This window comes from Manacus vitellinus, unplaced genomic scaffold (genome assembly GCF_001715985.3).
Source record: "Manacus vitellinus isolate BGI_N305 unplaced genomic scaffold, ASM171598v3 scaffold_80_pilon, whole genome shotgun sequence".
NCBI classification, from domain to species: domain Eukaryota; kingdom Metazoa; phylum Chordata; class Aves; order Passeriformes; family Pipridae; genus Manacus; species Manacus vitellinus.
In genome coordinates this window covers 1,112,012-1,137,973 of record NW_021940818.1, presented here as the reverse complement: position 1 = coordinate 1,137,973, position 25,962 = coordinate 1,112,012, and the positions used below count along the sequence as shown (strand labels likewise).

General features: G+C 40.8%; 1 protein-coding gene across 1 annotated transcript in view; it reads right to left on the bottom strand.

Moving 5' to 3' along the window:
• The window catches only part of FAM13C (family with sequence similarity 13 member C), a 125,348-nt gene that overhangs the window by 14,880 nt on the left and 84,506 nt on the right, over nucleotides 1-25,962 (bottom strand). The window contains exons 10-16 of the mRNA XM_029964840.1: nucleotides 22,569-22,690; nucleotides 14,401-14,464; nucleotides 8,743-8,893; nucleotides 8,294-8,359; nucleotides 3,036-3,246; nucleotides 1,960-2,098; nucleotides 510-591 (exon numbers count right to left, since the gene is read on the bottom strand). Of these exons, the coding sequence (XP_029820700.1) occupies nucleotides 510-591; nucleotides 1,960-2,098; nucleotides 3,036-3,246; nucleotides 8,294-8,359; nucleotides 8,743-8,893; nucleotides 14,401-14,464; nucleotides 22,569-22,690 (835 nt within the window). The remainder of the gene's footprint in view (nucleotides 1-509; nucleotides 592-1,959; nucleotides 2,099-3,035; nucleotides 3,247-8,293; nucleotides 8,360-8,742; nucleotides 8,894-14,400; nucleotides 14,465-22,568; nucleotides 22,691-25,962) is intronic.

Sequence of the window (25,962 nt, the reverse complement as noted above, 5' to 3'; positions counted from 1 at the left end):
TTAATGGAGTGGTTCGCAGACAGTCAAGGGCAAAACCTGACCCTCAAGACCAAATCTAATACCAAGGAAAGATCTGTTCTTATGATCAAAATAAATAAAATCTTTAGAGATGAATATCCTCAGTCATAAAGAAACAGTTGCACCTACATTTGTGCCATTACAAGGAAAGTTTTAACTTCTCTATTTCAGGCACTCATGAAAATATTCAAAATAGCATTGCCTTTTGCATGAATGTTTATAGTGATAAGGGAGAGACGGTGTCTTTTTCCCCTTCCCCTTTCTAGCCTTGCTATGAAGGTTGAACTGGCTTACTTTAATCCCTGCTTTCAGGAATCAAGGCAAGTCATATCCCCTAATATCTCTGTTGCCTTTGAAAGCCTTATTGGCATGCACTGTGAAAAATAAGCAGAGCAGTGATGTTAGACAACTGACTCTAAAATATTCCAGGTACATTCCTACTTCCAAAAGCTTCAGCAATAAAGGGAAAGTGACGTTCTATTATTATGTACCTTTGAGCTGCTTCCGACCTTTGGCCAAAGCATTCATCCATTTCAGAACTTCAGGATTGGAAGTCTTGTCACCATGGGAAGGCTGAATGCAAAGACAAATGTAAAGAATGTAAAGAAACAGAAGGAATTGAGAGTTAAGTGATCAAACAGACAAAACCCTTTGTGCTCCAAAATGCCCGTAGTTCCCACTGCATGGTGTCACGGGGCCATGCAGAGCACTTGGCTTGATCGTGGCATTAATTTGTCACGACTTATCTGTGCCCCATTGTGGCACAGTGCTACATGGATCTGGGTGTTTTGTCTCTGATCCTAAAAAAGACCCAACAACATCTAAGTCTCTGACTAATCGGGTAAATAACCTCAGTGACTTCAAAAGGATTGATCAAATACCCAATTTTAGTCAAGTTCCCAAGTGATTTCCAGGATGGTAACTGAAGCTCTCTGTCCCTTGCAGGGATAAGCCCTTGCTTTAAGACAGGGATTCTGCTGGGAAACAGCACTTAAAAAATTTCCACTGACCTGCTTAAATAATCAAATGAAAAAGTCCTGTGCTAGAGTCATCTCAAAAGTAGCAAACGACTAAATCTATATCAGTTCTTTCTTTGCATTTAGAAATTGTCTCCAAGTTTAAATCAATTTACACTGGATCTTCAAAACTCAAGATATTTAAAATGGCATAACAGTTTTGCAAAATTAAGCCTCTAAAATATTTTTTTTCCTGGTCACAGTGTGAGGATTATGTATAAAATTTTTCTCCTGGGAGCATATGATGACCACTGGGCCATACAATTCACAAGTTTAAGTTTTCAGTCATCAATGGGATTACAAGGTAATATGTAATTAATTTTAATATGGTCAGAAAATATCACAAACTTCCCTATTTCATATTGTACACATTCCTTGATATGTTTAAGCTGCACAATTCACATTACACAAACCAGCTCGATATGAACAATCCTGCACAGAGGGCACAGCGCTCACCACTGACCTCAAACAACCTCCCATAAGTTTTATTTCTCTTAATTTCTGCCATCAGCTTCTGTTGAGCCCCACACTTTGGAGGTTTACAGGAGTCTGCCTGAAAGAAGGAATCTGCACAGAGGAGCAACAGTTTCCAAGCAAATGAGTTCTACAAAGTGAATAAGTAGCTTTTCATCTTTTTTTTTTTCATTTTTTCATTTTTTGCATCATTTTGCATTTTTGCATCATCAGCTACATTTCACTGCTTCACACTTCTCAAAGATGGATATTTTGCAACAAAGGTAATCCAAAGAAAATGTAAATTAGAGTCTCAGAACTACTGCTTACACTGGAAGATGCTAAAAAGATATTCCCTCATTGAAATTTTTCCCATTTCATTTTACTAAAAATACCCTTTCTTGTATTGTTTTGCATAAGTTTAAATACACTGGGATCCTTGCCTCCCTCTTTTTTTCAATTATTATCTTACCAGGTATTTTTTTTCTTGCTCAAACTTTTCTTCATACTTCCTAATTTTTCTCTTGAGGCTCTGCAAATGCTTGGTAAGTTGTGTTACTGTCTGTGGTTCTTTGCAGTCTTCACAGTTACATCTGGAAGAACTTCTTGGCCTGCAAAAGCAAAAATAATAGTTGCTGGATCTAAGAACTGGCTATAATGGCCCTTGCCTTTTTTCAGGCACACTTTAACCCTTTCTTAGCACTTCAGAATTCACAGCTAGGTTGTTTCACAAGATAGAGACAGCTTAGTTTTACAAAGTAAGCATAAAATAATTGCTTTTGCTTGAAGGTACCCCTAGGGTATAATAATGGGTTCACTGTCTGTCTTTCATTCTCTCTTTTTATAATTAATTGTGGGATTTCTGAATATTTTGGAAAAAAAGTTAATCTAGTAAGTCAAACCCTGATCCATTATTTACATTTAACACCCATATCTTAATTCACAAATCTTCCAGCTATAACAGGAGAATGTAATGACATGATTTGCAAAACTAAGTGCAGGGAGTTTTTCATTGCTGGGAATAATCATTATCATTCTGAAGGCAGTTTAGTTTTTAATTATTTACAGTTGCAAATCAACAGATCTGATTATTATCCATATGCAGATGAAGCTATGTATATGAGCTTTTAAGAAAGTTTGATTTCTGTCTGTAACTCACAGCTTGGTTTCTGGAAATCATATATATGAATAGTTCATATGCTGTTTGACACTCACATCCAGTGAATGGCTCAAACTGTAGTTCAGTTACAGCTGAAATTTTTAGTATTATGCCACTTTGTCTTATCACACTGATTACTAACTGACATTTAAAACTGTCCTTGCTAACTGTAGTTAACAAAGATTTCAAACAATGTCCTCTGTTATGACTGAGGGAACACTAGTTCCTATTTATGGTACTGCAAATTATCCATGTCAAAATACGCCACAATATGAAAAATTTCCTGTTTATGACATGACAGTGACTAAAAAAAACCCATGAAGAGTCAAAGGCTGTGGATTGCAGAAAAAGTTTTAAAGACACATAAGAATTAAAATACATTTTCTTACACCATGAAAGGCTGAGCACTTGGTGGAGAAGGGGCAGACTCTGTGTCTAGATTAAATCTCTGGCTTTGGCTAAAGATAGAGCAGCGTGGTGACAAAAGAGGATTGTCTCCATCTGTAATGTGATACAGCAGTCGACTGGTCCCTAGGGAGTGATGCTCCTGTGGGCTGCTCTCCATGTCGCTCTGCCAGACTCTGTGGGCTGGCACAGGCTCTGGAAAGAAAGTACAAATCAGTGTGGACTGGGGGTCACTCACAAGGTACTGAGCTACCAAGGTGAATGCAAATCTTTCCTTGCAGAAGGGCTCAAAGTAAACAGCAAACAGTTCAGCAAAGTGTCACATGCAGGATGAACACGGGACTGAGGATGACTGAAGAGAAGTACAGTCACTGGCTTAACCTAAATCATTTCTGAGTTCCACAGGAGAAGCTAGATGGGTGTGTTTATAAATAATGAAGTATAATATAAAGATGGAGAGTTTCCCAGAATGGCAGCACTACCTGTATTTTCATAGAACTGTTTGCTTTTGAGAGCCACATTTCTGGAGTAGATGACGAGTGTGCAAAGTAAGATTAACTTTGTGATTTATCATTTACTGCCTTGGCAAAGAGAAAGGAAGATCAAAAATATAATGTGCCCTGATGCCGAGAACCTCCAGGGCTGCTTGCAGATTTTTGTGAAGGTTTGAAGGAACATACCTATGGGTCTGAAGAACATAGGATATGAAAATAGCAACCACCACCAGTAATATTCCAGTTAGTTATTCAAGGTAAGTGGGCAGTGACTGCTGCCTGGAGGAGTCATGCTTGTGATACCATGTTAACAGTGTCTTGGACTGTGAATGGAAACCTCACCCCAGGTGCCTCAAAAGGTAAAATTGTTTTATAGTGGTGATCAAGAAAAAAGTAGGAATTGGTGAACTTCATCTCACTGGTTCTGTTTATGGGTGACATGAAAACTAATGGGCACATTACAGTGCCTACCTCCAGGGAATATCCAGAGTTCATCTTCCCTTTGCTGTACATGAGTACATTAAAGGGAATAATCATTGTATCTTATTCCTCACCCTCAGTAGTTGTGGGTGAGGATGATGTAGCCTAATCCACATTTTTGCTATCAGATGATTGCAATTTAAAGCAGATTATACTTTTTAGGGAGAAATTCCACATTCATAAAAGTCCTTGCCCAAAATTCTCTGCGTTTTGCTTTGTTAAAGCAAAGATTATGCTCTGTCTCAGGTCCCCCTACAGCAATTTCCACAGCACATAATATTTTACACCAGGTATGTTATTTTTTTTTCTAAACCCATTTATATATACAGTTTTTTAATTCATATATTTTAATTCATATATTTAGTTCATTTATTTTGGATTTCCAGGCAGCATGCATGTGATTTCTGATCAGTGTTACATTTTCCATATGGCTTGCATTCTAATACATTTCACAGAATCTTTTTATTCAATTAAAGTCTAAAACTGCACAGGAAAACAACTGTACATGGATTTACTCACAGAAGAACTGGCAGGTTTAGGTAAGTTCTTTCACCTTCACTTTCTTTTGATTTTCTCCTTTGCACATGGGACATGACATTCCTATGCTGAGTGGGTATTTCTGTCAGGATTTTAATGGAATCTTTGCATTACATTTTATTTGCCCTCTGCCCAAGAGATACCAAAGCTGCAAATCCCTATTGCTGCACTGGGATAGTGGGGGAAAAAACAGCTCTGAGTGGCAGCCTTCACAAAAAAACAACTATTAAGTTAACATATAGTAGTTACAATGGCCTAAAATATCATTGTACTGGGCACTATCCACCCGTTTTTGCTTTACAGACAACAAAAAATCCTACTGTATAATCACAGTTTAGTCTGTCATGCAAAAGTTGCATGTGACCTTTGTATCTATAAACTCATCTACTCTTGGCAGCATCATCAATAATTATGTTAAGCATTTTCATGATGAGACAATGTGGCTGATTTTTAATTCCAACCTTGCACCTTTCCTCTAAATACCTCATACTATGAAGGTCAAATTCCACTCTCCAAGGTACCAGAGCAACACCCAAGTCTCCTAAATCATGTGTGAGATTCAAATCCTCCCACAGAGATCCAGAAAGGCATCTGGGAGAAGCAAGGGTAGAGAACTGTACAAGCCATGGGAAATCAGGTACTGACAGCACACAGTGATAATGGCTGGAATAATTGCTGTTCTGCAAACAAAAGTGTTATCTCTTTTTGGCAAGTACTGTCTCCTTACCCTGTAAGATTTTTTTAAAAATTATAGTTTTGGTTGGGTTTTGGTCTGCTGTTGTTGCTGGGGCTTTTTTACTCTGAAGACTATCAATGAGAAGAACCTGGCTTCCTTTCTTTAATTTCACCATCTTTGAACTTCAAGAAATATACAATCACTGTGAAGTGGGTTGACTAAGAATAGTTTCACAGATTTCTCATGCTCTGTTATTATTAGGAATAAATTCCTTTATAGTCATATTAAGTAGCAATCCCCTCGCTGTGAAAGGAAAATGATGTGATAAAAAGATCAGCTGGTCTGTGTATGACAGGTGCAGGAAACAACTTTCCAACATTTAAACTCTGATTTCCTGTGGACCTAGAACTACCCCTCTTGCAGAAGACTGTACTGCTGATAAACCATGGGGTCACAGACACTTGCTCCTTTTCACATTTACAACCAGGCAATTTTCCTGGGGCCAACCCAGTCTCAGAAGTGGAAGAAAAGCACACATTCAAGACTGAACACTCCTTGAAGATAAATGCAAAGGACAGGTAGTGGCTGGTGCAGCGCCAGCGTGAAAACACACAAAACTCAAGGAGGTTTTTTTATTCAGAAAAGGAGACAACCTGCATGCCAGATGAATTTGGGAATATTTCCCAAAGGCCAGGGCACTTCCATTTCCTTGGCACCAGGGCTGTGCACACTAGTGCAACTTTGGTATGGCCCAAGAAGGGCTTTAGTTCCAACCCTACTACAGGTGCATTAAATTACTGCCTCTGTTCATAAGTGGTCAGCAAATAATTCAAACTGATTCATTCACATGGCCTGATTACTGTCATAGTGAAACACCTCAGTGATGACAAGTTCTAACCAACCACATTTTTAATTAAAGCTTAAGGTCATCATCCTGGTTCCAGTTCTGCTTAGGTCCTAAACAAACAAGACTCTAAGCATTATCCTGAGAGTAGCCCATGAACTGACCATGTGTTCATGTGTCTGGTCTAATTTTAGCCTCTATTTTTGACAAAACTGAGAATTAAAGCCACCTCTACCCAAGCCAGTAAGTTGCCCCTTGGCATCTACTCCATCTCATCTGCTGGACAGGACTTAAAGCCAGCTTTGCTGTCTTATGCAATCTGTTCATAAGATGGACTTCATATGGCAATAAGTCCTATGGTACAACTCTGTATTTATGCCTGTGATATTCTCCAAATAAAACAATAATACACTGAAATCTCTTGTATAGAAAAAATAATATGCATCTGTAATGCGTTCAGCCCTCAACGTGTAATGTCTGTGAATGCTGCTATCAGGATTTTTAATTTCAAGGCCATTTAGAACTTCTTGTAGTTAGGTTCAGCTGCTCACTGCTCAAGTCATATATTTGATGTGTACTAATATCCAAAAGCTATAGAAATTACACCCTGCTCTTCTCTGTTTTCCCCTTTAAGAAACTAGCTTAGTAACCCCCAGAAATTCTTTATGGTCTTACTTTGGCAGCTCCAATTCTCTTTTTACATATTCAGAAGTAAACTGGAAATTGCTGACTTTGGTCACCTGTTGCTGTTCATCCCCTTAAAATTTGCATCCTGGAATACCCTGTCATTTTACTAGACTGTTCTCTTTTCATTCACCATACATATGATGCATACCTTTCTAATTTTTGTTGACTGGGATGCAAATGAAAGGATTGTGTTTATTTTGCCTGATTCATTGAGGAAAAGCTAATAACTAGAGATGTAGCATAGATGGCACATTCTCTGAAAACTCTGCCTAGGCTGGTACAAATCTCTGGATTCCATCCAAGTTTGAGCTGAAATAGCCAATAGTCCCATGTGACAACTGCACCTTAACTCAGGGCATCAGAAGTTCTCAGTAGTAATTTAAAAGGCAGAATTAGGGCCAGCTCTGCCTGTGCAAAATGGCAAGTTGCTAAAAATACCACAAACCACAAAGCAGGTTAGCAGGAATGACTGCATGTTAAAACCCATTAAATAGGGAAGCTTTAACTAAAGCAAGAGTTGGAACTGCTGGAGTGACAGAGCATGCTCTGAACTGTGCAAGAGAAATGCTACATCATGCAATATTTCCCCAAGTAGCTGCATATGGGCAAATGGGAGCAGAGAGGGTACTGGAAGTAGAAAATCTAATCAAAACAGCAAAAATAAGTACAGGAAACAATTATGGACCATCTAACAATGAACTATGAAGCTACCAGAACAAAATAATGCGGTAAACTACTGGAAAGGGAGGAAAACCCCACCCTGTCACAAAGGAAAGGGGTCACTGCAGATTTCGGAGGAGCTGCAAAATGCCTCTGTGCAGCACACATGAGACCTGTCTCTGCCTCAGATGCACGCCCAGGCTGGCACCAGCCCAAGTTCCATACCCGTATCCAAGAGCTATTAAAGTATTTGCCTTGCTGGGCTAAAGCATTCCTGGTTTGTTTGTTTTTTTTTTTAGCTAAAACCCAGGACATTTAGCATTTTCACATTCCTTCATTTTTATAATAATTTGACTTCTGCATACCTTTTTCCTTAATTTTGCAATGCAAACCTCCAACTTTAGAATTTCTTAAGCAGAACACTATCACTTTTTTTTTTTAGGTAAATAACGTTATTTTCTGCTGAAAATTCTTGAGCAAACAGCTTCTAAAGTAAGTTCTTGTGAACCCAGATTTATTCGCATATGAAACATCAACTGCAAAGGGATTTACCTACCTGCCTTAATTTGAACCACGCATGGTGCACAGTTTAGGTATTTGTGTATTCATGTCACTAGTCTGTGAGATGCATTAGTCATACTCCTTTGACCTATTTTTCACAAACAGTGACTCCTCTTCTGCTGAGCATCACGACTCTGCCAAGCCCTGGGACTGCAAGCTATGAATTGACAAAAATAGTGCCGAGCCTTGGGGCTGCTTATTTCCATATTGAGGAAAGAGGGAAAGATAACACACCACAGTTTGCCCATATGTGTAATAATACGGGTTCATGAATGATTAAAATCCACATGCTGTACAACTCACCTTCGCTATCTCTCTGCTGATGCATTAAATTAAAATCAATAATAGGAGAAATGAAGTGATATTGCTCTGACAAAAAGAATGACAAAAATAGAATTACATGATATGGCAGGTGATCTCACACAATACAGACATAGGAAGTAAAGAGCGTAAATTTACTTGGAAAAAAATAGCAGATTAAAACTGAAAATAAAAGAGTCAGAATTCTTAAAACCTATCTGAAAAGCAAGACTCTCCCTCAGAAAACCAAAGGGTTACAGCCATTAATTTCTGTCCTTTTGAGAGGTATCACCCCCTTTTTACATTACACGGCATTTGCGTCAGGAAATGGTGCTTTGCATTAGCTCTGCACCGTTTCCCGGGAGGACTGACTGCAAACCTGATTTTAAACTGCAAGTCACAAGGCTCTTTTCTAATTGCAAATGAGAACACAGCCCGGCGGGACCGCTTACCTCCACCGCCGGCCCCATCAGCCTGCCCGCCGGGCTGCGCCGATGGAGGGGCCGCGTCCCTGGGCGCCGGCAGCGGGGGGGTTTCCTCCTGGCTTGGCAGGAACGCGGAGCACAGCTCGCTTTCCAGGGCTTGCAGCTTCAACAAAGAATTCTGCAGACAAAAGCAGAACATTGGGAATGGATGGAGAACAACAGGAATCGGCAACAGCGCTTCAACTCCCGGAGCCCATGAGCGGTGCCTGCGAAGGGGTGCTCCACCGGGAGGACGGGCAAGGGAACAAACGTGCACTGGTCCACGAGTTTCTTGACTCCTGGTTATTTAAGTCCCAATTTACATGGATTATTCATGACACGTGGGAAAGATGACTTCGTCAGCAAAAGACGATTTATTCTAGGGAGCCGAACTGAGGTGGTGTCCCTTTTCTTGGGCTTGGAGCAATACATTAGGGAAGTATTTCATTCATTGGCCTGACATCACGATCTGATGACATTATGTCCCTCCCCATTTACCATTCATAAAACCCCAAATCTCCCTCTCCAGCTTGTGAGTGCAGTACAGAGCAGGGAACAAAGAGTTACTGAGAACACGCTCCCTCGTGGGATCCTTGGAAGAGTATTTTTTAATTGGCTTTTTTAGAGGTACTTCACTATGTAGACATGGCTTTTGTCTAGGTGCTGCTGATTCTACAGAGCAATTGGGTCATTTGCCATCCACTGCAAAGGTAAAATCAACACACCATTGTCACCTGCTGCAGACAAATCAACGAGGACAAGGCTTGTTATCTGTCACAGCACTTCCAGGTACTGTGTCACGCTTGGTCCGTTTCTCACTTTAATGCTGCATGCAGTATTAAACTGTACAACCTGACACAAGCATCTTGCTGTGATGTAAATGCCGTGAAAGCCCTAATCACCATCTGACTGGGCAAAATGAGTCACTACCCCCACGCATTCAGATCCTCTATCTCAAGGGAAATACAGCTTACAACGTCATAAAACACAATCACACAAGGCTGTCTTGATAATTAAGCAGCTGCCACACACAGAATATACGTATAACATTAAGTCACCCAAGTGGTACATGTTTATGAAGAGCATTTTCTTAGGAAAATAATAAGAGTTGCAACAGAAAGAAAAATCCCCAAGTTTATGCCCTAAGAAGCGCTTTTCCCCACTCTGAAACCAAAGTACTGATTCATTTAGTGAAAAATGAATTTGTTTATCAGCCTGATTTCCTTTGTGTAACAATGTCACCTATGTAGTCAGTAGTTTAATATGTCTTTGCATTACCTTTATTGTAAGGCAGCCCTTTTATAAACCCAAGGATGACAGTGGCTTTAGGTTAAAAAAACTCCCACCAAACAAGCTTGCCTGAAAACAGCAGGGAAGACTTTCAGCCTTGATCCTTTCATTTCTTTTACAGAATTCAAGAAAATTATGGAAACCTTCTCACCCCCAACAGCTTTCAAATGGCAGTGAATTTCCTTACCAAGGGAAGGGTGCTGACTTGAACCATACCCACGGCACTGTTTTGGGAAGGGTTTTCATGACATGACAGGTCTCGTTTTCCGCTGTCTCTCATCCCAGATAAACCCAAACAAAGTAGCTGTGGAATTGTCAGAGCAGATGGGAAGCATTTTACAGTCATTAATGTCATCTAGCAAAAGATGACTATACCAGTTAAAAACCAGTGAGGACTCTGCTCCGAGCCTGGACCTTGTAATGAGAACAGCTGATGAAAAGTAGGGAGAACACAGATGAACAAACCAGAAGAGCACACCAATTAGGAGAACATGAGTGAATGTCTGACAGAAGTACCTAACCTTCAGGGACTGTTACTCCAAGCATTTGACAAGAAAAATCCCCTATCAAGGAAATACATTCACTTTGCATCACTATTTCTTATGATACATTAATATTTATGGGAAGTTCAGTATAAAATCAGTCCCACAGACTACATTGTTAAACATTATACTTCAGCAATGCTTCTGCTGTAATTCACCACCTGGTTTATATTCAGTTGCTCTAAATGATATTTTTCACCCATCTGGGGAAGGTGGGTGGATGGCAAATTTCCAGTCACTGCCAAACACTAAAAAAATTCATATAATAATAATAATAGAAATAGCTTATATATTTTCATGAATGTGCCCTTGACAGGGATTTGATGTAGGGAGAAAAAGACTAAGTAGCTTTGATCGTTTTGATGTTGCCAGGGAGATGATGAATTTGGAGTGTGCCATCAACCCCACCTTACTCCTAAACCACAGCTGAGTCCTGTGGTGCTGCCACAGCACATCACCCATGAAAAGTCACCACATATTTATGGGAACACACATAAGGAGACATGGCTTTAAGCAAAGGCCAAGCACAAAGCTGCCCAGGGTGAACCAGGCAAAGTGGCTAAACATGTTAGAAGCCAAAACAAACAGCTAAAATACACAGATGGAAGAGTTATGCCTTGGTGAGTACCACCAACAATTTTAGTAAGCTCTTATATGAAGAACCAGTATAACAGAAGTAATTTAAGCTATGGCATTCTATATCTGCTAACGAACTCAGCTCAAACACTTCAGATCTGATGCTCATTCCAGCTGCCCTCTGGTGCCCAACACTAGTGCTTCTTATGCAGTAATTCCTGATCCATGATAATGCAAATGAAAGGACATATTAATATTTAAAATTGATCCTGAAATTTCTTTGGAAAAATAACCATATTGTTGCCTCTTAAGAAGAGTATCCTGAAAGTATTGAAAAAGAAGCAATTGTAAGTGTCTTGGACAAAGGCTTCTTATCTCTTCTTATGTCCTCTTAAAGCAGCTGACAGTTCAAAGATCTTGAGCTATGCCAATTCCACTGAAGAAAAAACAAGGTTCACTATTCCAAATAATGGAAAAATAAATACGTTCACAGGAAGCTGGAGGAAAACAGGGAGAGAGACAGTGTAGTGCTAATCACCTGTTTGGTATTTTTGATAATGCTTTAAGAAACCACAGACTGTGCTGGAGAAGGCACAGTACAAAAGGACTGCCATTTGCAGAGGAAGCTCAGCCTGTGGTAAAGGCACCATCTCTACAGACAAATAAGCCTGTACCCCGTACCCCACTGACCATCTCTCCTTCCAACCCATTACTATCAAAAACACAGAGTGGAGGCCTTAGGGCAAGGAATTACTGAGATGGCAGATAATCCCTTACAACTAGAGATAAGCACCACCCCTGTTAAATCCCTCTGGAGAATGGGACACTGAGAGAACAAATTCTCCCAATGCATCACCAAAATGCTATGGCAATGAGTGGCAGTGCCCTGAAACAGCCTATAAACTTTTTCTTGGTAGGTGCCATCAGTAACCCCCTCTCCCACTGGGACCTGGCAGGATCAGCACCATGGGACCAGGAGGCCATTCCTGGCCTTAGAAATAACTTCTGTCCCTGACAGAGCACTACTTTTTATCAGCATCCTTTGTTTCATCCTTGTGGACTTCCTAAGGTCTGGTAAATTTAAGAACTGAGGGAAGAGGGAAAGGGAACAGGACTGCCCCAGCCATGAACTCTGCCCAGTCTCAGTCAGGAGCCTGACAGAAGGGATGAGAGGCAAAGCCCAGACTTGGTTCCTTCTGCAAAAAATGATATCACCCTGACCCTCACAAAGTGTTTCTGGACATAAAGGATGCCTGCACCCTGCCCTTGGGCCTGCTCCTGCCCCTCCAGGACACGAAGGCAGCTATTCTATTATATCCAGTTTGTTGATGGATTTACTGGATTTATGAAATCAGCTGGGGCAGAGAAGGAGAATAATCCAAGCTTTCAGCATTTAATGGCCTTTGAAGAGATTCATATAGAAAAGAAACTGAGCAAATTTCAACCTGTTCAGCTTCTTCACTCTGAGGAAATTAATGCTTTTATATGTCACATTGGAATAGCTTTTTAATTCTGAGAGTTCAGGTTAAAATAAGATAGGCGTATTTTATGTGAACATAAATAAATCTCTGCAGTACCTGTTATGGCAATATTTGTGTCTTAAGGCATATGACATTTTCAATTCAGAACTTCCTTTATGGGGAACGAACAAGCAACAACAAGATAGAACAAGATATGCCCTGGGTCTGCATAATGCCACGGGTGAGCAGTGAAGAGAGACACCATTTTCTCTAATCCTAGAAGAGAATTTATTTTCTTATGATACATTTCCATGTGGGTTTGCAGGAGTTCTGATCTATAGATCTGATATATAAAACCTAAGATTTGGTAAAAGAAAACACGAAGTTGTAACCCTTGCTCATTCCTCATTGATTATTAATGATTTATTTTAATATCTTATATTTATTTTAATTATCTTTTCTAATAATCTGTTTTAATATCTTACACTGATTTATTTATTATAATATTTTCTCTTAACCTTAAAGTCATCCTTTGCAAGGATTTTATACGGAAGCTTTCAAGTGGAAGCTTTAGTGAATATTTGCAGTGGGGTTTCTCAAAAGAAATGATAATTTGTTACTTCCCCCAGGGCCTTAAGTGGCTGACAGAGGCTGAGTGCACTCCCTTAGACTGGTCACTGAGCAAGCCTCCCCTGTTAGCACTGGGATTTTCAACAGGGAGCTGCACAACAGTGACATAAATGCAAGGGAAATAATTCATTGCAGGGAGAAGATTAAGTCTGAATTCCTTTAAAAGGGCACATTGTGGTTTTCCCCTAATGAAAGTCAGGCATCTATTAATAGACACAGATGTTCCCTGGCTCGTTTGGAAAACAAAGCTGTCTTTTCCACGATTTAACAGGAATGGACTTCTCTTCACCACTACCCTACTCTCTTTTCCCGCTGCTTCTGTTGTTCTGTTGTCTCGTTTTGCACTAAAAATGTTTTCTGCTCCTTGTTTAGGTCCAGTATCATCTGCTGCCCCTGCAGTGTGTGGGTGCACTCTGTGCTCCTGTGCAGGTGCCCCAGGCTGTGGGAGATGCTTTACAAGGTTTCCCACTTTGCACAACTGCAAAGCTTGGTTTTACCCCCCACCCCCCCAATTGCTGATTGTTAGGACCTAGCCCAGGCTCATCCATCGTTTGATACATCACACAAACAGCTTTTCTGTGCTCCACTCACACTGTGCTCCTGGCACACTCCGTGTGAAAACAGCTTGTTTCAAGTGTCACAGGTGTTACTTTGGCTTTCCTTGCTTCCCCTCTTCAACTCTCCCTTCCTCCCATCTAACAACCAGAGCACCTTTTACACTACATTGTACTGTTCACAGTTTATTTATGCAGGCTCTAGCAACCTTGAGAACTCCTTATTTTTAAACAAAACATATTTAATAGATGAACACTTTTGAGCTGTAATATGAGGAAAAAATCAAATGTTCTTGAAAGATGGCATTTCACACAGTCAATATTGAGCATTTGATTCTTTCCTGAGCAAATAGAAAGCAGCAAGAAGTTGACTGAAAATATTTTTAAAATCTCTAGCTTCTGGCTTTTAAACTATTACGGCAGTCTCATATCATCTTTTTAAACTATTCTCCAATAACATGACTAGAAAGATTCACTAAAAAGCCAATCCAAGATTCTCAAGCAATTACATTATTCCAAGACCTTAAAATTAACAAAACCCAAACATCTATTTAAAATTTATAACATCATATTTCAACTTTTGGTTAAGCTTACCTCATTTAAGCTGTTACATTGATCGGTTGCTTCCTTTGGTGAAATGCTTGTGTTCTGATCTATTCTACAAAACAAAATAAGAACTTTCACTCAATAGATTACTTATCTGTGCTGCAAATATTTCAGACTTTTTATCATGTCTGTACATAAGTTACAAGTTAAGTTATTTTATTTAAAAATAAACAAACAAACAAAACCTTTCTGTGAAAGTTACATCTGTATTTTGTACCTCATTCAAAACAACTGTGATTTTACTGGAATCCTAACTAATATATTTAAATCGTGAATGAAGTCCTGCAAAACTATGACATTACAATGTGGGTTTATTTTGTCATGCAGAAGAAGTTCTACAGAGGCATGATCAGTTCAGTGTCTCAGTGAGCTAATAGGGTTAAAGCCAAGAAAAATCTCAGACATATGCTTAAATCCAAGCACAATTTGTCCCACATGCTTTAAATCAGAAACAAGAGCTTTCCTGTATCAGAGACATAAAGAATAACTCTTCCCATATTTAAATTTGATGGCATTTCAGGCTCCCAATCTTCAATTTTCTGCTTAAGCTCCCTTTTTAAAATTTCACAAAGACCCCAGTGCCTGGAAATCCTGTGAGAGAGACGTCCACATTTTCTAATGAGTGTCACTTTGCAGCCACCAGAGATGTTCATACCTTTGGTTTTCTTTCAGTATATTGCTGCTTCACCACATGGAAACAGGAGAGGAAGGTGCTGGACTGGCAAGGGGGAAATCTCTTCCATCTGACTGAGGCTGATAAGACAGCTGTGCCCCAGCCAGTCAGATGTGGGCCTGGCCTAAGGCTCCACACACCTACCAGCTTCAGGATTAGTTACCAATTCCTTCCACCAAGGAATGAAACTGAAGTCTAAAAAATACTTCTCAGAGAGAATAAGTGAGCAACCTGGGAAGCCTCATCCCACAGCTCTGTCCTTGCCCAAAGCAAGCTGAGGGTTTCCACACCTGACTTCAAAGCCTGACATGGGTGTATCCCAAGTTAACAACTCAGCTGAAGCAAGAAAACTGTAGCTGTGTCAGAGAATGAGATTTCTCGGTGCTGAAAAGGTGGCAAGGTTTGCTGGCCCCTGTGAGACTCACGCACAGACATGATCAAACCCAACACAAACCCAGATTCCTTTGGACAAAACAGGTCATATTTTTCCATGCTCAGAGTCATCCCAGCAAAACCAGATAGTTTTAAAAGTCTCTAGAGACCCCAAAGCCGGTACAGACAGATTCATAGATGTTTGTTGTAGTTCTTCGTGGATTTATGTGACATTTAAAGACTGAAATGCTGGATATGCCACTTTCCTTATCAAAACAGACACACTAGGTAGCTACACCAAGGTGAACAATTGCTTTCAAATAGGATCCAAGGTGTGCAGTTCACGTAGGAACAGAACTGAGCCATTTTGGGAAGGGTTCATGCAGCACTGGAATGGGAGGTCTCACAGCCCAGCCAGCCTGCACCTCCCTCAGGCACACAGGTACGGGATCAGATGTGAGTGATTTCTGACAGCACTTGAGCAGCAGGGTGCCCTGGCTGACTGCTGAACAAGCACCTAACTACACCCCTAATTTAGCTCTTCACATATATATTCTTTGTGCCATCTTGCCTGAAAGGAAATAGCAAATGTCTCCATAATGTGAAGGGAACAGAAGGAAAACAAAAGATTAATGCCTAACAACCAAACCCTGCTTTTAGCCAGTGGAGAGGACAGTAGGAGACAGCAGAAGGGAGTTAAAGAAAACTGAGAAAAACATGGGAACAGCAAAAGGACTAATTTAATAGGAAAGAGTGAAGTATTTGTAGTTTGCTTTAATAACATGTCAGGAGGGTACTGCAAGGTTACAAACAGCTGGAGAACTGATCCACTAATGAAGAAAAACTATTTAGAGTGATTTATTGAATTGAACTAGAGCTAGACGTTAAGGAAAGGATGAAAAGGACACATGTCAGATTTGAACACTTCTGGTATTGATTTGGATGGCTCCTTTCAAGGTGCATAACATAGCAAATGTGAAATCTCCTTAAAAAAGAAAAACAAAATAAATTTTTTAAAGAAACCAAACCCTAAATGCCAGCAGCAGTCCATACCAGCACTATATGAAGTTCTACATAATTCACAGCTGTATCACCCATGAGTCTTGCACTCTGGAGATTAAAATGTTTACAGCAGCCATGAAGTACCACCTGCATCTCATTCAGGTTGATGCTCTTGTCTGCTGGTTTGGGGGTGCATTTAGTCATGCATTTTACTGTTTCTTTTTCACTAAAAATACTGGAGTATGATGCTCTTGGTTTTGTATTCTTTGGATTCTGGAGGCACTGAAATCATTAAGGTGAGTGACCATTTTTGTGTGAAGAGCATTTACATGAACAGCATGTGCTGAGCTGATCTTACTCTATCCAGACACTTTTGGGGTATGCTTTTTCCTTTTCACCAAGATTAATTGCTCTGCTAGGCAAATGCAAGTTTTCTGACTGTCACCCGGCAGCACAGGGCTTACAATTTAATAACTATGGGTTGGATCTTACTCTCATTAAAAGTCAATCACAAAATATCCATTAACTTCAAAAGCAGCAGGAACAAGCCCTAATTTTCCATCTGTGCTGAGTACATTAAAATTATTTCAGGCCTTAGCTAAAATTTTGAATAATTGCAGGCACCCTTATTTTGTATAATTTATATCATGTAAAATAATGAAAATGGAATTCTCTCTGTGGCTCCTACTCAAATATGTGTTATATGGTCCTTTAAAAAACATGAAAGGCCTGGTCTCTCACCCTCCCTTATAGACTCTGGCTTTGGCAGAATTATCCTCCTCTCCATGACAAAGATGGCAAAGATGCAATGAGTAATATGTACATTTGAAGCTTGTGGACATAACAAGAAAAAAAAAATCTAAATACTAATTATCATAACAGAGCTCCTACCAGACTTCAAGGGGAAGATCAATTTGCATGAGCAGTGTGCTATTTGAAAAACAGACCAGAACGAGTGAATTTTTTGAATTATGCATGACATCACTTCTAAACTTGCATAAAATTCAAATAAAACCACACAATTTTAAAAGCTGGGCAAAATGTTTGAAGGTAATCTAAGCAAATTCATATCACAGTTCCTAGATGGAACCCAGAAAGGAGCATTGTATTCTGTAAATTGAAATTTACTCCAGCCCAGCTCTGGATCACAGCAGCCCCATTCTCAGCTGAGTTATGTGTTTGAGCATCACAGTGCCACACGTGCTCGGGGTCTTGGCACTGGTGATGCCAGGGTAAATCCTCCCAGCCAACCACACAGTATTCTGGGGGATGAAACTCCTTTTCCAGTTTCACTGTCAGTCTATCCTGGCCCAACACTCCTTCCCTGCCTCCAGTCTATGAATCAGTTCCACCCTCCCCACCGTTAGGGTGGCCCACAGGGGGAACAGCATCTCAGTACCCTGTCAGGGGACTGATTCAGCCTATCCAGAGGTCACATCACACGAGTTCACAGAAAGGCAGAACCCACAACCAGCACATCTCAGCACCAGGAAAACAAAAAAGGTCCTTTCTGAGACCTCCACAAATGGCAAAAAGCATTCTGAAATCCAAACACCTTCATACAGGGCTGCAGGTGGATGCTTCAAAAGCATGCCTTTGACTCCTTGGAAAGCAGAACTGCAGCAGGCTTTGGGGTGAACATAAAGAGAGAAAAATGAGAGGAAAAACACCATCAAGGGCCCAAGGCTACTCCCTGGGCAATCCCTGAATGATGGAATGAGCACTCAGACAGAGAGGCAGTGTAGCACTGCCTGTCTCATCAATCACAGCCCTTATGTAACACAGCCAGCACTTGTTTTTCTTACTATGAGAGCCTCTCATACCAGGAGCAGTTCTTACTTGGGCTACAGTAAGATCCTATTCTTTTCTTGCTCCTCTATCCCCTCCACCTCCCCCCTTTCTCTTTTTTTTTTCTTTAGTTGTACTGCAACCCAAAAGCTTGCTCAGAGAATTTTCCATGCCTTGGTACAAGAAGTCTCACTGAAATCAGAAACACCAGTATTTTAATATCAAGATGTCTGAAGAAACTGTTTTTAGGAAGTGGTCATTTATTTCCCAGCTTTCTCCCTGCTCACTTGGCTGCCTGTACAGGTGAGGGGATGCAGCCTCACAAGCTCTGCCTCACTCATGCAGGTCTGCCAGATGGCACAGGGACATCAGCACTTCTGCAGCTTCCCTGCTCCATCCCACTCATCCTTGAGTTGTAGCTGTTCAACAGAAAGCCTGGAAACCAAAGGAGTTCCCACCTGAAGGGCTCTCTCAAAAGTTACTTGCCTGGAAAACTTAAATACCAAAAGCCTTGCTAGAGCTTGGCCTCCCCTGGGGGATCAGAGGCTGCTGAACCACGGCAGCCCAGGGCTACTGGCATTTCCAGTTTTCCTGGAGAATAGCCATAAGTCTGACAACAACTGCCACCTTACAGCCTCTGAAGAAATTAGGGACCAACCCAGGGACCAGCTGAGTCCTGTTAAATGAAACCACTCCATTCCCATTTTGTTTGGGGAATGGGAAAGATGGGGAACTTTCAGGAATTTTTCTTGGCAGAAAACTTAACCCCAAGGTGTAGTTCCCACACTGAGATGGAATGCAGCCTTCTCTGAAGCACTGACCTTCCCACTGCCTAAGAGTGCCTTATTTCAGCCTCCTCCCCGTGTAACAGGCAGCTGAAGGAAACACCACCCCCTGTTCAGGTAAGTGCACACAGCTTGCAATCCACACCAGGTTTGCTGATTGCCTTTGAGAAGGCAATTGGCAGGAGCAGCTTTTTGTAATCATATGTATTGTTCCATACTGGCTTTCCTACTCTCTGCTAAAAAAAGGCAATTCTCTTTTATTTTTTCCCAGGACCTGCATATAACTTTTATCTATCGAAGATGCAAATTGTGTTACAATCTTATCCAAACCCAGCTACACACAATGACCAGAGCAGCATTCACTGTAATCACTGGAAATAGTATTAGAAATTCATGTTCTGGGAATAAAATGTAAAGGCTTCCTTCGGTGCAGATGGCATTCCATGTACTGAATTGATCCTGATGTTCATGAATCATGCACGATAAACACCTCTTGAAATTGAAATCCTTGATTCACAGGCCAAGTACAGCTTAGCCAAGACAGCATTCCCCATTCTTCTCACTGCAAACCTCTTCACCAAGTCTATTCTTCCATTTCCCTCAAATCCCACAAAACCTTTCCTTTACTGTTTTGGTGGTTATCCTAAAATGAAAGTACTCCCTTAAAAAAAACAATCCACATATATATGCTTGTAGGTCGTATTTTTGTCGTATTATTGCTGCTCTCACATTGCCTGTTCTGTTCTTCTCTGTCACATATCTGTTTATGAGCATCCCTTGTTAGATTACCCTGAATTTATATTTCTCTGTTTAACAGGGACTGGACTGAAAAGTTTTTCATATCTCAGTAGTTTTTAATCCATATTTAGACAAATTAAAACTATCCTGTTTTTAGCTGCCCCACACTCACCAGAACAGATTTCTTAAAAAACTCAGCACAGTTCAAAGGTATTGAGACCTTTAAACTCCAATGAAGCTAATGACAGAGCTATGTCAATCTGCAGACTAAGTTAAAACAGAAGTAACAACAAGCTGCACTAGAAACAATCAATCTTGCTTCTTCCTATGAGGCAGAAATAATCCTTTACGTATCCTACACACACACATCTGATACACCGAGAGAGCCTGCCCAGGGTCACCTCTGCAGCAGTGTGCCAATCTCCTCCTAAAGACCAGAGAGCTTTTAGTCTATGAGTTAGGCAGATACAGCGTTCCAAAGCATGGGTAATTTTACCACTAACCTAGCAAAAACAGTGGAAGAGAGTGAAATTCAAATTTAGTGGGGGTAGCAGACGTGTTCTGTCCAAATCCAGCTATGATTGCTGGCAGCTGCCAAACCTGAATACTTAACCTTTGCCATGTCCACAGCAGAGAAGGCAGAAAACAAGGCAGGACATCATTCCCTGGCAGCAGTGTCCCATCATTCCCTGGCAGCAGTGTCCCATCACTCCCTGGCAGCAGTGTCCCATCATTCCCTGGCAGCAGTGTCCCACCATTCCCTGGCAGCAGTGTCCCATCACTCCCTGGCAGCAGTGTCCCATCACTCCCTGGCAGCAGTGTCCCAGGCTGTTGCATGAGTCAGTGCTGTGGTCCCAGTGCCAGAGGCCCGTGTGAGCAGAGACAGGGACACTGAACTGCCAAAATGGGGCCCTGCCAAAGCTGGCTGACAGCAGAGGGATGGGGCAAGCTGGTGGTGGCCCTTGAGGGGAGTCACTGACACAGTGACCCTCAAACCAAAAGTGGTAACTCCAGCATATGTGATTCAAAGTCCCTTGCCCTGGCTGGGTGGCAGGAGTGTCTTTTGCAAGGGCAGTTTAGGCAGTTAAAGTAAATAAAGTGTGTGTGATGCCAGGGACCGTGTGTTAATACTTGTTTACTCCATGTTTAAAGTTTCTTATTTGAGAGTAAAGTCATCTACTTTTTTCTTTTTTTTTATCTTGTAATATAATCAAACTAAAACATGGACAGAGCTGAGATTTGATCACTGTGCTTTCACAGCTCTTAGGATGGTAAATCCAGGTACCATTATTTAACAGATTTAGCCCTTGTGCATAGCAGGCTTTCTAAGGAGCTACCCTGGTGTTAAGCAGGAATAAATAGCATAGTGAACAATGGTTTAGTACCAAGCAAACTCAAAATGCCAAACTGTTGAAGAGGACAGGGGAACTTTGCTGTGGTTACTGTTTTATTCATGCACACTCTGATTCTAACCTATCTTCCTTTCATCACATTCCTTTCGAAATTACCAGTTACTTTATTATCTGCTCATACACAGGCATCCCACCAGCAGAGCCACTAGGTAGGCCTAACTATATGATACTAAACTCACCAAGCTCCTCTTTACAAGAAAACCATGCAATTCTTTCCTAGCATAAAGAATGCCAGAAAAAGAGAAGGCAGGCTTCCTAATTAAAAATTCTTTCTGAGATGCAGTGTCTCAATTGCACAGACAATCACTGTAGGGCAAAAGCAGTTCTTTGTCCAAGATAATTATATGCTTGGTCATTCTGCTAAACCTTCCTTTGAGAGCACAAATTAATATGCTTTACAATGTTGCCTGCTAAAAGCTGTGGTGAAACCAACGAGTTTGTTTCATATAAAGCACCCAAATTGCCTTTGGATGGCCACTGTCTCTACTAACCTAATCCTGACTGGAAACAAACCTTGGAGCCAAGGTGCTCTAGATGGCAAATAGCTGTGCCATGAGCTTCCTTGGGATGTACTGCTGCTGCTTCAGTCCCCCCACAGAGCACCAAGGCTGTCATGCACCTCGACACAAAGAGCAGAGACCTGGCTCACCTGCCAACAACTCTGTGCACAGAAAAGCAGGGCCAAACCAGCACCTCAGCATGCAAAAATTGTAAAGCAGTGCCCTCAAATTTAGTAAGAACTAAATCTTATCCTTAGGACACACCTTCACCGGTCGCTGGGTGAGTTGAAACCCCTTTTTTAGCCTTTTGCAGAACCCTGAAGGATCAGGGTAGAAACTGTGACTTTCAATAGTTATCAGAGCTGAGTTGCTTGACCATCAGCTGAATTACCTGCCACCAAGACTTTTTAATGCCTGACCTGAACACACTGTACCCTTCCCAGCACTGGAACAAGCACAGTTGCCACAGCACTCAGGAGTCTAAACTATACATAAATGCATACCCATGGTAAAATTGGGTGTGCAGGTTCCCACTCGCATTTCACAATTAGAATACAGCTCTGAGAAAGAGTGAGGCAATTCAGCACTGGGGGGAAAAGAAAAGAAAAGGCAAGATATTTTTGAAACTTGGCACAGAGGAACTGAAGTTTCTGAACTGAGGATGTTCTTCCCGCTTGAAATGTAAAGGGGTTTAAAGAATGATGAAATCTGCATTTTTATCTTTATCCCTTTCACTTTCTCCAAACGGCCCTAGCCATATAAATATAGAATACAACTGCCAGTGAGAGCCAGGAGTCGCAATATTTTATACAAAAGGCAGCAAATGAATTAGCCTTTCCTACAGTTAATCAGAAGTGAAATGTGCTGTCTGATCCCAAGGGCTTACCTTGGTTGAAGTCTCACGACTGTTTCCTGGCACCTCAGAGCCACGTTCTGTGTGTAGTCATTAGCTGAGGATCCAGGCTTCCCCTGCCACTCTGGGAGGCCTGGCAATGCACATTCCAGCTCCTGCACAAAGCACACCAAAAAAAGAAAAAATTCAATGTGCCCTGTCAGTACCAATCAGGCTTAGCTGAACGTTTCGCTTTGAGAAAGAAATTGCTCCATGAGACTGGATGCTGATTGTGGATCTTTGTTCTTTTTTTTTGGGTAGTAATCTGGAAACATGTGGAAAACACAAAACACATACTAGAAAATGTTCTAAACAAAATAGTATGTTCTTTCTCTGGAAAACAGTTTTTGAAACCAAAGCAGACTGTAACCCATTTTCTGTTTGTTAGTTAGATAACAGATGTCAGCTTCTGAGCTAAGAGGTACTATACACAGAGTTCATTTGAATTTATTTACTCACATGTCAGTAATTTTACTACTTGGCTATCACCAGAAAAATTCTGGCTGACAAAGGCAAATGCAGTTCACTTAAGTAAGATTTGTAAGGTTTAACCACCTTCCTCTTTTCCTTCCCTAGAATATGTGTAGCTTTACAAATAGAGTATTACTGCGGAAGGAGGGAAAGGCATTGAGGGGAAAAAATGTCACATCACCCAACCTGCAACACAGAAAATAGAAAAGCCAATTCAGTCCAAAAAAATGAGTAAGGGAAGAGGAATGAGAAAGGTACCCATTTTACTCCAAGCTTTCAAAAAACAGTTGTAGGGCTGTGATGAGATGTGTTCAGCACATGTTAATTTTCCTGCCTATAAAATGGTCTGAAATATTTCCCTTGCATTGCAATGGGGTAAGTTAATGAAGTTCTTTGAAAATGTGATAATCAAAGTGGGACTTTTTTCCTGCTTCTTTATTAGCTTTTATAATCCAGTATTTTAGTCTAAGAGTTCATCAAATTAAAATATGATGTGCTTTGCAAAACAACAGTGTTCACTTCCCTGGTAAAGCAATGTGTCTGATTTTGCCTCAATTTCAAAGCTTAGTTGGATGCATGGAAATCAGAAGTTTGGGTGGGAATGTTCGGATGGCAACTCAGAGGGCAGAGAGAACATGGCAATTCGAGATGGTCTCTGCTAGACGAAAGGGAAAGCTGAGGACAAGAGTATTTGCTGGCAATAAACGCTTGCAGGCTTGATGTTTGAGGACTTGGGTGGTTTGGGGTTGTTAATCTCTTTTATGTTTTTCTTTTTTATGTCTTTGTTACTGCTCATAAGTCGTGTCATTAGGGTGTTAAGGAGTAACCCTAGGGAAACACCCTTGATGGAACCTCCATTTCTAAGGAGCAGTGAAATCCATTCCTGATGCGTCAAAGGTATCCAACAGTAGAGTATTGTCTTCTATTTTATTTTTGTTTCTTTTTCACTAGAAAGGGTGAAGCTTCTACAATGAAGTTGCATCTGCTAAGCAGTCTGTGAAGAGGGAAATCTCCAGGCATTGCTGAGAAGTCCCAGTGCTGCATAATCACCACCATGATATCTGCTTTGTACACAAAACACTATGTGGTTTGGAAGCAGCCAAAAATTAATATCATGGATACACACATGTTGGGATAAACAAACTTTTGTTTCACAAGTTAAATTTTTTTTAAAAATCTAACTCCCCCTAAAAAATCACAGCATGTCATAACCCATCTCTGTCAGGGCACCTGAATTACAGTACATGCATACTTGCTGTAATTACAGAGCAGTTTAATCTGTCCTTGAACTCCAGAAAGTGCCTTGCATCCTTTATTCAAAACACAAACACTCCCATTTCTCTGCAAATGGAAGCACCATGCAAATATTGAACCAGCACTTGGAAGCACAGCTTTGGTTACCTTGTGGTGCTGTGTCAACATAGAAAACAGCCAGAAATTAATCCTGGGCAGAAGTGCCTCCTATACCTCCTGAAAATTCCAGTCCATACAAGAAAATAGGCAGGTACATTTAATGGACAGTGAATTGAAGAGATTTAACCCGTGATGGGAGCCATGGCCTAGACATAAACAAAGTATACCTGGAAACTGAGCAGAACTTGCAGACTGCCTGACACATTTGTGAGTTTGTGTAGCTGATGTGTCAACATCAGCTCTGGTTTTTGGATTCCTGTGCACTTAAAAACACAATTTTGTTGTCAAACTATTGGAAGCTCTTTGACATCCAAGCAATTTGCCCCTTAATTTATACTTAAAATACTTTCACTCTACAGTCTTCAGCATTTCCAGCTCTAGGCATTGATTGTCAAGCCACTATTTCATTTTTATAGTCATTTACCTTGATAGCAAAACTTTAAAACTGAACTTTTACTGTCTCTACCTATTAGCTAGCATTTTTAGTGTCCTTTTATAAATATGTTTCTGTATCAATAAGGAATTTGAGGATGACTCATTTAATAATGACTGTGCATCAAAGGTGAGTGACAGGAGAAAGGACTGGGCAAGGAAAGCAGACTTTTTATTCCTCACCATCTGTTCTCACAGTGACTCCCTGGAGTATGTTCTGGGCATATGCTTCTTCACCTCTTGAAGTCAAATAAATCCTAATTAATTTGATTTTCTATAGATTAATTTTGCAGAATTGCTAAAGAAACTCATGAAACCACAGGAAAGAAGAAACCAAATAGCTGTGCAATAGGAGTGCAGCAGTGTAATCACATTCCAGCAGCCTGCCTCTCTCCCCATACTTTGTTTGGAAAGGTTACAGCTGCTTCCATACCCAGCTCTGCCCCCAGAGAAATAACTGCACGCAATATGCAAAGCACAGTTTTACTCTAGTGACATTTTATCATCTGACAAGTGGTCAAGTGAAGCCACCTGATACTGCTCTTTTATTGCACTTGGTTTTGTTAATCATCAGTGTAAATTTAATAACCTTATCTTCATGAAGACCTAGGGTACATGACCACAGTACTGCACTTGTGCCAAAAAAAAATCAGAGGCACAGGAATTGCACTTCAGCAGACTGAGAGCCTTGTGAAGCTCAAAATCCCCAAGTTGGCCACCTTTCCTCTACTCGACCACAGTGGTCTGTTCCCTCTCAGTGACCTTTCTACAGTGGAAATCCCTTGGATTCTCTCTACTAGAAAAGCACATAAAAATGGTTCCCATCCAAACTGACTTTAATCCTTCCAACACATGCAGCAAACTTACTTATCTCCCAAGAGCCTATTCTAATTTTAAAGGCACAGTTCTCTAAAGAAACATCTCATGGGATTATAATACACAGGAGCAAATAGAAAACAGTTCCTTGGCTTATCAGAGCAACACCTTTAAAAGAGACAGTGTCACTGCAACATTGTCAGTGCTTCTGATGTCACAGAGAAGTCAGGTTGGGGAAGTGAGGACACTGTTGAAA